The sequence below is a fragment of the Canis lupus genome, chromosome 2 (genome assembly GCF_011100685.1).
Source record: "Canis lupus familiaris isolate Mischka breed German Shepherd chromosome 2, alternate assembly UU_Cfam_GSD_1.0, whole genome shotgun sequence".
Taxonomy (NCBI): Eukaryota; Metazoa; Chordata; class Mammalia; order Carnivora; family Canidae; genus Canis; species Canis lupus.
In genome coordinates, this window is record NC_049223.1 from 13,922,876 (window position 1) to 13,936,655 (window position 13,780).

The following is a 13,780-nucleotide window of genomic DNA, read 5'->3' on the forward strand; positions in this document are numbered from 1 at the left end:
TTAATACGCCATCTTGGTATTCCCCTGGCACCCAACCTTGATCTCTAGAACCTTACTGACTCTATTGTGTTATAGTTATTTCCTACACTTTTTTTTTTTTTTTTTTAAATAATATAGCCAGGTAGGAGCACAGTGCCTGGTACACAGGAGACTCAATATAATTTTCTTCAATGATTAGTTAAACTATGTCAGAGCTGAAATTAATCTATAAATCCATGCCTATGAGGTATGCATGGATACGTGGATGCCTAGGATGAACTCTCTTAAATTACAAGTTTTCATTTTGCTTATAAGGGCCAAGTTTTTAAGGACCTTATGTAAATCCACATAAATTGTTTCTCTAATTCCTCTGTTCTTTCCTAAAAATCTCTAACCTTCAAAGGGCAAAACCAGCAAACTCTTCTCCACTGTGTTAGATAATAGAACTGATATAAGTAAGGGGAGCAGAGCACAATGGAAAGAACTGGCAGATTCAGGGAATTTGACTGAATGAATGGGTGATGGATGATGGTCAACTTTGTCAAAGTAGCCATATGGTCTTAATTTAATTCTTTAATCCTTAGTTTTTTTCATGTATAAAACTGATGTTTAAATAATCTCCAGGATTACTTTTGTTTCTAAGAATTTAAAATTCCTTAACATTGAGTATCTATTTTTGTGGGGTCTTGGGGTGAAGCAACTCTCTATAGGGCAGAAGTCACTCTCCTGGGAGAGGACCACAGGGTCACTGGGACAAAATAGTGAGATGGTGACCTTGGGTATAACAGAACTCTCCTATGATGTGGCAACTGGCTAGCAGGAAACAAGAACTCACCCTAAGTTGTCATAGAGGTTGGGAGTTGCTTTTGGTTGTATCCCTAAGTATATAATAATAGGCTTTCACTCCCTGTAACTCCTAAGAATCAAAAGACTAAAAAGTGCTTCCTGCTGCCACAATGAAGTCAAATCCAGCACAGTAGAATTAGTTTCACCCTGTGGGTGCCCAGCTCTAATAATATAACAGCTTCTAATTAAAAACCAGTATTCAGCTTAAGAAGAATGGTTATGAACTTAGGCATCTCATTAAAATTAACAGTTTATATGCTTCAAGTTGCTTGTTCAGAAAAAGTACTAATGATTGCTTTGTGTCTACGTGCAGGCACACGAATGTGGGACGGCACACGCACATGGCAGGTTCTGCACTTAAAATCTGGCAGACATTTGAATTTTAGGACATACTAGCTAGGATTCTGGGTGACATTCATAATTTAATTCAATGAACAGAAATTGATACTTGCCAGTGAGAACAGAAAAAAAATGGGAATGAGTTAACCATATTTTAACAGTCAAAAGCTAGCAGAGCAGGGTGAAAAGAAGATGTTTGGGGATACAGGGGCTAAAAGGTGAAAAGAGTTCCATCCCATTAGGAGATCTATGAGAGTACTGGCAGGCCTCTTCTTTAGAGACCTAGGTGTTAGAGATCTAGGTTTTCTAGGACACCTGGTCTGACCTGGAAGCTATGTCAGGAACACTCCTGCTCTTCGGGGACAGGGGCTGAGACAGGAATGCAACGTGGATGGCCAGAGGCAGCATTCTTCCTCTGTATCACTCCCTTGTGGACATTTCTATCATGGCAGGTTAACAGGCAATTAACAAGGAAAACAGTCAGTTTGAGGCTCCGACGGCAGTTTTTAGACTGAGACGCTCCCGGAAGATGAGCAAATATAATCAGAAATAACCTATAAGAGCATTGCCTAAGCCCCTTTCCTTCTCAGTTGGCTGAATCTGCCTGTCACCAAGTCTCTGAAAAGGCCTATTGTGGACAAAGCATCATTGACCAATGACAGCTCTCCCTGGGTCAAATTTCAGGGATGGCTCTACATACCATATTCATTTTCTAATGATGCAATTTGCTAAGTGGGAGAAAAAGGGGCGGAGACAGAAGTGGAGTCATGAAACAAACAAAGGAGGGTTTTCTAGAGTGGACCACGACTGGGAAATTAGGTATAATTTTCCTCTTTGACTAATAAACAGGTCGTTGAGAACTGGGAGTCACAGTATACGCTCAGGAAAACAGCAGGGGTGGGGCTCAGGGAATGAGTTTAGAAATAAAAATATGATGCATTTTCTTTTTTTTTTATTAGCTAAGAAATACAAATTCTGCATTTGGGATTTCTATTAGTAACAGGAGCTCAGATTTTTAAAAATTTGAATAATCCACAGCCCCCAGATCCCTTTGAATTTTATTCTAAAATTCACAATGGCTGAATTAGCAAAGAATGGTTCATATTGGCAACACTACTCTAGTAGTTTTGAACTACTAGTTCTGGTAGTCTAGAACTCTTAAACACTGTTCTAAAATTCTAAATTGAGGGGCTTGGCAGGATTGGGGGATGAGGATTAAGAGGTGTCTTAGCCTGGGTGGCTCAGTGGTGCCTTTGGCTCAGATTCTGACCCCCTGGGGGTCTAGGGATCTAGTCCTGCATTGGGTTCCCTGCAGGGAGCCTGCTTCTCCCTCTGCCTATGTCTCTGCCTCTCTCTATGTGTCTCTCATGAGTAAATAAATTTTTAAAATCTTTAAAAAAAAATGAGGTGTCTTAGGCTCTATTCTAATGGAGAATATATATATATATATATATTCTCCATTTGCTTCAGAATGATGTGTTCACCTGCACTCCCAGGCAGCTATAGGATTTTTGAACTAAAGACCCTTGACATACATATTTTCTTAATGATACACGTGTTCAAATGAACATTAAATAATTCTAATAAATTTAAATTTACTGCTCAGCTAAATATTGCCCTATAGACAGTTATGAGCTTAGAATGCTCCTAACTGTATACTGACTGTTCTGTATGCACATGTGTTAGTGTGTGTAGAGAAATACAGAAGCTGTGCATTTGATGTCTGGCTTATAGTAGAATTTTTAGGATGCCATAGGAAGTCTTTGATAGTATATTTATGAGTGACACATTCTTTTTGTAATTAATGAAAAGGAATAGCCTCTTGCTAGTGAGCAAAAAATAAAATGATGTAATGGGAATGAGTTAATTCAGAGATTAATAGCCAAAATACTTGGCAGAGGTAGGTGATGAGAGAGTATAGCGTAGCAGTGAGAAAAATATTCCATCTCAATACCACAAATTCATGTGGTATAAAATAATTTCATTATCTGTAGATACTTTTTATGGTCACTCCTTAATCTCCCTAAACTTTTCTTTTACATATTTCCATATTGGATGACATTGCATTTTCATTTATGGTTATTAAGACACTGAAATTTCTTTGGTTATTGTTATAATTCACAAAGTATTTTTGTGTTTCTTCTTCCCAAATGGAAATCAGATGACCATGGCTTTCTGATACCCGTATTTCCTGGCTCTAAAGAAAGGACATCTAAGTAGAATATTAATCCATTTAATAAGTCTTTACAAGATGAACTGCCAAAGTCAATACAAAATAAATCCTTTTTTAACATACAGTGCTACATTAGTTTCAGGTGTACAATATAGTGATTCAACACTTTCATCCATTACTCAGTGCTCAACATGATAAGTGTACTCTTTAATCACCATCACACAAAAAAAAAATCACCATCACATGTTTGACCTATCACCTCACTCACCCTTAACCATCAAATTGTTCTCTATGATTTCTATAGTTAAGAGTCTATTTTTTGGTTTGCCCCTCTTTCTTTTTTCCTTTGCTCATCTGTTTTGTTTCTTACATTTCATATATGAGTGAGATCATATGGTATATATCTTTCTCTGACTTATTTCACTTAGGATTATACTCTCCAGCTCCACTCATGTGTTGCAAATGGTAAGATTTCATCCTTTTTTAAGGCTGAATAGCATATCTATATCTATATTTATATCTATATCTATATCTATATCTATCTTTATCTATCTATGTATCTATCTATGTATATATAATCGGGTAACGCTGCTATAAATGCAGGGGTGTATGTATCCCTTTGAGTTAGTGTTTTTGCATTTTGGGGGTAAATACCCAATAGTGCAATTACTGAATTGTAGATTATTTTTAACTCTTTGAAGAACCTCCATGCTGTTTATTATATCTTCTATCTTTATTTATTTTTAAAGATTTTATTTATTTGTTCATGAGACACACACACACACACACACACACACACACACACACAGAGAGGCAGAGACACAGGCAGAGGGAGAAGCAGGTTCCATGCAGGGAGCCCGACGTGGGACTCGATCCCGGGACTCTAGGATCACGCCCTGGGCCAAAGGCAGGTGCTAAACTGCTGAGCCACCAGGCTGCCCTATATCTTTATTTTTTAATGTCATACTTGTCACACATTATGTTCCATCCTTTTTAATATATGACAGTAGTTTCCTAATATATATGAAATGATTGGTTTCTCTGCCTATGAATCATAAATTTGTATGCCTTGAATGGCTTTTAAAAAACACATGCCTTTTTAAAATAAAAAAACAGATAAATAAAGCATACGCCTCCTCAAGAATTCCTTTACAATTTTTTAATTCTTTTAATCCCCTCTTTGTGAAAGTCAAGTGCTAAGAGGCTGAGGCTAGGCTTATGGAAACTTCCAAGTAATATGCCTCTTCAAATAATTGAGAAAGAAATATCTCTTAAGATTTCACATTCTAGATGATTTTTAAATATTAAGATTTTAACTTACACAAAACTATTATATACCTTATCTTTCTACCTGGAGCATCCAGCCAAGTTTTAGTTATTATTACAAATGATTCAAGATCTCAATGAGGATTTTATGTGATTTTGATGACTAACCTGGATGCCATGTTAACAACTCAAGTTTTCATAATATGGCAATCAGAAATTAGGCTCTGAATTTTCTTTAAACCCATGTAATTATAAATTTCTAATTTCCTCTCTAAATTGGACTGCTAGGTTTCTCTGTCTTGTTCACAAAGCACACAAAGAGTTGGCTTTGACAGTGACTAAGGCAAGAACATTTTTTCTACTGTGAAATGCAGGCTTCCCATAAAATAGATTTTCATTTCAAAAACTGAGACAACAGGTCACAGTCTCAAAATTCAAGAAGTCCAAAAGCTGAACAAAGGCGCTCAGAATCCCAAATCAGGCTTTAAAGTATTTAAAGTAAAGTTAGTTCTAAGGAACTAACATCTCTAAATATTTTAGTGTGAATGATCAAGTAAGTAGGGACAGGTCTTTGACTCAATAAACTTCAATAAGTAAAATGATCTGTTTCAGTTGTAGTACTGGCACCTAAAGAGGACCACATTTACTGCTCTGTTCCAGTATGAAAGAAATAGGAGTATTTTGCAATACTTTTTTTTTCCCCCCAGAATAAATTTGCTGGATCCTCACCTCTCCTCAATTCGCCTGAGAAGCTAATGCTTATTTGGACTGAAAATCATACTTAGCAGTCTACCTAGACAATTGCCCCAAACTTGTAAGTAGGACGTTTAAGTGAATTGCATTTTGAACATGGTCATCACACTTACCGAATTTAAATATTTAAATTTCACTTCAATTTAGATATTTAAATTTCATTTAAATTTAGAAATTTATTTTAAATTTAGAAATCTAAACTCAAATTTCTAAATTTAAATTTAAGTTTAATTTAAATTTCTAAATTAAATTTAGAAATTTTAAATTTAAATTTAGAAATTTAAGTTTAGGAACATATATTCTCTTCTGGCATTTGAAAAGTTTCCGATTTTATACCTTTTTAAATTTTGTTTGTCCTTGTGCTGTTGTCTTTGTGTAGGACAATTACTCTTAATGACTGATTTTTGCAATGAGGCGCTCTTCTACCCAGCTGTCTTCTTAGCATGTTGATGTATTTGTGCGTGCAGCTATACGTTACAGTTATTTTCAGGGTGTACTGCAGTCATACTTCATCCCCTAAACCCAGACCCTTCCACAGTGTTCGTGGTCCTTCTGCTTTGTGATTTTAGATGACAGCAACAAAACAGTCACCAATTAGAAAAATATATATTAAAAGAGACAATTATTAGAGGCATGTAAGAAATGCATAAAAAGAAGGGTCCCGATGTGATGGGAGGCTCCCATCAAAGTGTCCCCACGACACCTGTCAGCTTATCATTTTCAAAAAGAAGAAGCTGAAGCATCCTGCTGTGGCAGAACCGGTTCTGTTCCTGTGGACGTTTAAACATTGCTCTGTTACCTACTTCCGCCAGCAGCGGACCCTCGGCAGGACGGGGGTGCCCAGACCCCGGCTGGGGAGCAAAGCAGACACAAGCGCAGCCCGCGGGCCGCACGCTTACCTGGCTCGGGCCTCGGGAGCCAGCGGCGGGTCAGCGGCCGAGGGGCCCAGGGAGGCCGGGGCCGCGCTGCGCGTGGGCCTCGGGGACCTCGGGGACCTCGGGGACCTCGGCACTTCACTGAAGGCGCCTTCTCGCCCGGGGAACGGGCAGGGCGAGGCAGTCTCGGCCGGGGGCGCCGGGTCACGGGGCGGCCCGCCGGCGCCGGGCTCCTGTGCACGTCTGTGGTTCTCCACGCCGAGCAGCACGTCGGGGTCGGACAGACCATCGCCCGCGAGGAGGCCGTGGTCCCTGGGCTCGCGCACGCAGGGCCTGGGGTGCGCAGAGCTCGCCTCCGGGCCCGGCTCGGCCTGCCTGTCGCCCTTCCCAGCCCTTTTGTCCGCAGCCTCCGCGTCCTTCCTGGACTTGGAGTATCGGGACTGCGATTCCGCGTCGGCTTCGGGATCCAGGGCTATGCCGTACTTCTCGGCCAGCTGCCGGCGCCTCTCCGCCTTGTAGCGCGCGATTCTCTCGGCCTTGGACTCCAGGGCCTGCGTGTCCGGGGCAGCTGGACCGCCCGACGGCTCACCGTGGACGCCCGAGCTTGGCGTGCAGAGCCTGGAGCGGGTCTGCTTTTCCGCCGAGGAATCCGAGGTGTCTTCGTCTTCATTGGACCGGCCTACAAGGGGACCACACGGGGCACACAGACAGCGTTCAAGGACAGGCGCACGGTTAGCCCTCCGCCTTCTGTGCACAGCATGCACCTGCGCGCCCGCGCTGCGGAGGACCCGCATCTCAGCAGGCGCATCCCGCCACCGACCACCTGGGCTGCGGGAGAAGCGCGAGGCCCGCAGGGAGACCCGCTAGCCACCCACCCCACGGCCCCCGCTAACGCTCCGCTCCTCACTCCTGGCTGGCTGGCTGCCTCTTACCTAGTTACCTTTCTGTTTTTGAGTTTAATATTTCACGTAGGAGGCCAGAGGATGAGTTGGGAGTCCTCTAGAAAAGATAACAGATACCTGAACCACTGTAATGGGCAGCCCCAGGGGCTCAGAGGTTTAGCACCGCCTTCTGCCCTAGGCGTGATACTGGGGATCCTGGGATCCAGTTCCACGTCAGGCTCCCTGCATGGAGCCTGCTTCTCCCTCTGCCTGTGTCTCTGCCTCTCTCTGTCTCTGTGTCTCTCATAAATAAATAAAATCTTAAAAAAATAAATAAATAAACCACTGTAACTTGACAAATGACAGACTGTGGTTTCACAGGATCTGACAGTAACCAATGGGCCCTCTCAGTATGTACCGAGTTCTTCGTGTATGTGTCCCTTCTTTTTTTTTTTTTTTTTTTTTTTAACAAAAGTGGAGTTCTGCGATTGTAGCACACATACTTAATACAGAAAATATCTAGGGGTGCCTGGGTGGGTCAGTGGTTGAACGTCTGCCTTTGGTTCAGGTTGTGATCCCAGGGTTCTGGGATCAAGTACTACATCTTATGTCCCTAAAATAAGACTTCCAAATATAGGGAAATGTATATACACAACATTAAGGATACATAAAACATGAATTATTTTATATAGAAGAAATCAATTTTATAAAGGACTAGAAGGAATATATAGAAATGTTGAATAAATTAGCAGTTTATTGATTACTATATATTAGTCATTATTGGTGATTTGGAGTTTTATCTTCCTGTTTTCATGTTAGGCATTTTTTTTTTAAGATTTTATTTATTGATTCATGAGAGAAAAAGAGAAAGAAACAGAGACAGGGGCAGAGGGAAAAGCAGGTTTTCTATAGGGAGCCTGATGTGGAACTCGATCCCAGGACTCTGGGATCACGACCTGAGCCAAAGGTAAACAGATGCTCAACCACTGAACCAGCCAGGTGCCCTGGCTTCATAATATTCTGATAGACATTCCATAACTAATTTAAACCTTCTCATATTCCTGGGCATTTACGTTCTTTTTTTTTTTTTCATTGTTTCTAACTTTTAATCAGTCTGATTTTCTGACTACTATCACAACAGATAAACATCTAATTGCTTTATCAGAAAGTGTATCATTTTAAGAAACTTCCTAGACTACCAAATTAATTTCTATAAAGTTTGTATCAATTTACACTTGAATCTGCAAGATGTGTTCTCTTATAAACACTGAGTATTCATTTTAAAAATTTCCTTTCATTACTAGAAAAAGAGAATATATGCATTTTTAAATTATTTATTAGCCATTTTTATTACTTTTTTCTTCTCTGGAATATCTGGTCAAGCTTATTGCTCTGTATTCTATTGATTCATAGTGCTATTTCTATTGGTTTTGCATGCACTTTTATAAGACTATGAACCTGAATCTTATTCATGAATATTTCAGACTTGTTTAATATTTTGTTGTCTATGTGGAAGGTTTTTTTGGAGTCTAGATGTGAATTGCTATGTAGTAGATTGACCTGGTCATTTGATTTCTCCAGCTGTTTCTGTGTCTTGAAAGTCCTTTTCCATTCAATTTGAATGAAATATTCACCCATGTTTTCCATGGTTTTTTTTTGTCTTTCTTTTTTTTTTTTTTTAGATTTTATTTATTTATTTATTCATTCATTCATTCATTCACTCATGAGCGACACAGAGAGAAAAGGCAGAGACACAGGCAGAGGGAGAAGCAGAGAAGCAGGCTCCATGCATAGGGCCTAAAGCGGTACTTGATCCCGGACTCCAGGATCATGCCCCAGGCCGAAGTCAGGTGCTTAACTGCTGAGCCACCCAGGGATCCCTTTTTGTCTTTCATATAAATGAGAAGAGGGCTACGTCCCCTCTCCCACTGTACAAGAACCTGTTTTCCCAGTACTGTTTTATTAAATAAGTCTACATTTCTCACGAATATGTGATGCTTAAATTATCATATAATACATAGGTTTACTTTTATATGAGTGAGGGTTTATTTCTGACTCTAAATTTTGGAACTCTGCCTAATTCTTGATTCTCCATGTAACTTAAATCTTAATTCTCTAGTTTTCTGGCCACAGAAGATCAGGACATCCAGATAAGTGACATGATTACATCATGAAGTGAGATCAACAGCCCTCTCTGAGGAAGAAACTAGAAAACACTAGCTATAAAAAGCAGCAGCACAGAGCTGCGGAGCCAGGAATGGGGTGAGAAGAACAGCCCCCCATATGGGTCATCCTCTTCCAAGGCCAAGTTGAATATTTGATGTTCCTAACATTGACAGTTATCAAAAAAGTCACGTTTGAAATACTGCTTAATATAAAACAAATATCCAAAACATTAAATAGAATGTTTATTGCATAAACACCTAGACTAAGAACTAACCACTCAAGGTCCAGGTTCACTTTTAATGCTCCCTGCTTTGAGCGGGCCCCAGGCCCTGTGCTGGGCACCTGGGTACTCTGTTTAAAGGAGCCTCATTCAGACCCCTAAAAACTCTCATTGAGGATCTCAGGCAGCAGGTCCTGTGCCAGGGCGCTGAAGGTACTAAGAGGGAGACATGGTTCCTGCCCTTTAGGGGTCCCAGGAGTTACCAACAGTAGGAATCACTTCTTACCACTATGATACTGGAGCAGGGCAGAGCTGATATACGTGTCATTGCAGTTTTTCACAAATAATGTATATTTAAAAAGTAAGTACATCTACACAATTCATTTTTGTGGAATATCTCATTTTCTAATAGCACTGGATAAAAAGGCTTGATGGCAGGCCACCAGGCAAGCATGCTCACCAGTGTGGGGGCTGGCAGGGTCTGTGGCTCGCATGTATCTGGGTGTGTCTTCCTCCAACAGGCGATGAGTCACTAACCCCGTGCAGCTCTGTAAGAGGATGGGCTGGGTGTCCGTCTCGATTCCTTCTAGGCGCCTGGCAATTCTTTCTTTTCTGTGCAGGATACCAAAACAGACCTCGTGAGCCATGGAAATCAGTTCTCGGGGAAAAGTGAATACTGCTTCAGCAAGCTCTTCTACTTTCTAATTAGGTACGATAAATATCTTACCTTTTCATTTCTAAAAATTCGTTTCTCTTTGGTTCAAAGATTTTTCTTAATTCTGCAACTAAAATAAAGAAGAATAAAAAGATGCTCCAATTTCTAGTAGTCATGCATTCATTTTACTCATTCATGAAGCATATATTTATTGAACTTATGTTTCTGTTCTTGGCTCCCATGAGCAGTGATACACAGAACTGACACAGGTCCTGTTTTCCGGGAGATTGTCTTCTAGGGCAGGAGGGCAGATGCCAAATGGGAAGCATGTGCATCCAGGTACATACATACACGCACATACACACACATACACACACACACACCATACACACTGCAGGTTTTGCTAAGAAGTAAAACCATGAATAAGGGATAGATTGATAAGAACGAATTCTACTTCATCCAGGGACGTACTGAACATTAAGATCTCTCCAGCAAGTACACAGCTCACTATGTTTTTAACTGTTAGTGGGTTCAATAAAGTATTCCAAGCTTTGCATTCTGGAAAACTTCTAATGTCTGCAAAAGTAGAGACAAGTACTAGAAGCACCACACACCCATCAGCAAGCTACAACTACTGTCTCACCACACCCCTATTTTGCCCTATTAATTAACCTGTAAAAATCTGTAACTACCTGATTGTCTTCCCAGTGGTACCTAATAGAGGATATAGCCATTAACTGCAGTTTAGGTTAACACAGTTCCTCAGCCTCCCCTTACCAGCATTTGCTAGAAGAAAATGTTAACATTTGTTTCCTTGCTATAATTTGGGTGGATGATGGATAAAGTAATTGCCCTAATTCTCCTGGTAACACGGGATGGGCAGACAAATGTTTTGCTGAGCTTGGGAGGATCTCACGTGATACTGACTACAAGGATATTACTGAGATACTAAATAATTGTTCTTTGGAGAAATGGCCAAATTTGATGGAGAGTAAAGGTCTCTCTTCTCACCTCCTCTTCAATCACATGAATTCATAAAGACTCGTCTGAGTGGCTCCTGTTGAGGGCCCAGGAATACTGGGAAGAGGTATCACTGACAGCTCTGGGGGCCCATGGAACTTTGAAAGGTTGAATCAAAGGAGGCATACTAGAATGCTGGAATATTTTTTAATTTTATTTTTTTTCAAAGTAAACTTTATATCTTGGGGCTCCTGGGTGGCTAAGTCAGTTAAGGGTCTGAGTCTTGATTTTGGCTCAGGTCATGATCTCAGGGTTGTGTGATCCAGCCCCATTTTGGGCTCTGCACTGGGCACGAAGCCTGCTTAAGAATCTCTCTCCTCCTACCTCCTCATCTCCCTCTCTAAAATAATAATAATAAAATAGTAAAATAACATAAAGTACTTTATGTCCACCATGGGACTTGAACTCACAACCCTGAGATGAAGAGTCACATGCCCTACTGACTGACTCAGTCGGGTGCCTGTGAATACTGGAATTTAATTTTCAACTACTTTAATTTCCTTTCTTTTTTTAAAGTTGTCATTTTTTTTTTTCTGTAATGAGTCAAAACCACACAGAAACACACACACACACACACACACACACACACACACACACACATCTTTTATATTGCCCTTTCATAGTCTCTGGAGATACAAGCCTTGTCTTTATTTATTTTTAAATGATAGCCCCTTCAAATTTCAGTTAAGACTAAATTGACTTGTGTTAAGATAGTTGGCTTCAAAAAAGTCTCTCCCTCAGTGGCCTTTCCCAGGAACTGGAGTGATGGGAGGCAGAAGTGTACTCGTTCTGCACTGTCAATGATGTTCCTATTTGGACAATGAGGGTATAATGATAATAATGCATCCTGCCATGTTTCCTTTTGAGGAAGCTTGACTAATCATAGCCTCCTAGTTAACAAATTAACTCCAGCAAGGTGATGGTGTGATAAAACTTCAATAGCTGGTAGTACGCATTTTGAAAATATTTTCCAAGTGTTCTGAAAGGTAGGTTTCAGACATGTGTCAAAATCGTACCTAAGAAGCAGATTGTATTAATAGGATCTACAGGGTGTAACGCCACTGACCCTCCACCCAGATATGCTATGGTCTAAATGTTTAGTCCCACCCCAAATTCATATGCTAAAGTCTTAATCCCAAAAGTGACAGTATTAGGAGGTGGGAACTTTGGGAGATGATTGGCTCTACCCTCATGAGTAGGATTAGTGCCTTTATAAAAGAGCCTCCACAGAGCTCCCTCACCCTTCTATCATGTGAGACACAGTGAGAAGCTGAGAGTCTGTAGGTCATAAGAAGGTTCTCACCAGAACCCAACCACGCCGGATTTCTGGTCTAGCCTCTAGAACTATGAACTCTTTAAAAGCCACCCAGTCTATGATATTTTGTTACAGAAGCCTAAATGGGCTAAGGCAAGATAAGGATAAAAATATTAATTTAACACACAGTGTCCTATAGCTTCTATTGGAAAAAGTTAAGATATACTTCTTTATCTAATTTGAGACTGAAAATTACTTTTATTTCGTTAGATTTTAAATTTTTCCATAGAAATTAATGTAACTAAAGACATTTTAAAAAGATTCCAGCAGTACAGTGAAAAAGCTAAGTAGCAAGTTGCTTCCTGACAGTTTTTTTTTTTTAAGATTTTATTCATTTATTCATGAGAGACACAGAGAGAAAGGCAGAGACATAGGCAGAAGGAGAAGCAGGCTCTGCGTAGGAAGCCTGATGTGGGACTTGATCCTGGGACTCAAGGATCACACCCTGAGCCAAAGGTAGATGCTTAACCACTGAGCCACCCAGGCGTCCCATTTCCTGACAGTCTTATTATGAAAGGAATGATCAACTAGTTGGCAGAGTATGCAAATACCTCACCCACAACAAAACTACTTTTCCTACTGCCATTACCTACATGTTTCAATATTCTATAAAAACTAAGATGATATGAGAAGGGAATGGGCTGATGGTCAGAATAGTCATTTGTCCCAGAAACTGAATTCCAAGAAGCCCTGGCCAGTGAGGAAAAAAGGTAAGGGAAAGAGTAAGCCAATTTATCCTACTGTCCATGGTGATCTCTGTCCTTTTCTGGACAGAACACGCTGGGCAGTCTGCTAGTGAACAGTCATCTGACAGCCACTCCCTGCTCTAAGTCTTAGGATAGCATTTAGCAGACATTCAGGTGCATGTCCTCAGGTTCCCAGACTCATCAGCTGGCTCTGGACCAGATAACAGATCATGATGGGGATGCTAATGGCCTTGTGAATGAAAAGCTTCTTCATGAGTCCTGCACCTCAGGATGTTAAGTATCCTTGGCTCTCCTGCCAAATGCCTAATCATCATTAGTTGGAATGACACAAAAATGCTTTCATTTGTTTCCAAAGCCCCCCCCAGGGATGAGAAACATAGATCCCAGGACAAAGATTAAAATAAGCAGCCAGTCCCCAGGATGCCCATGCTCTAGGTTATCCCAATGACAGACACCACTAGCTAGCATTGCACTCTTTTCAACAACACCCAGGTTTAAACTCAAAACCGTTTCAAGCCTATAACCTATAGTCCTCTCTGATTATTTACTGAGGAGTGAAATGAGGTCATAAATCAAACAATACTT

The 13,780-nt window shown here is 40.6% G+C and overlaps 1 protein-coding gene across 1 annotated transcript in view; it reads right to left on the reverse strand.

The window, feature by feature from the left end:
• The window catches only part of SVIL (supervillin), a 103,342-nt gene that overhangs the window by 77,157 nt on the left and 12,405 nt on the right, over window positions 1–13,780 (reverse strand). Inside the window, 3 exon segments of the mRNA XM_038529910.1 lie at window positions 6,256–6,910; window positions 9,959–10,110; window positions 10,226–10,283. Coding sequence (XP_038385838.1) covers window positions 6,256–6,910; window positions 9,959–10,110; window positions 10,226–10,283 — 865 coding nt within the window.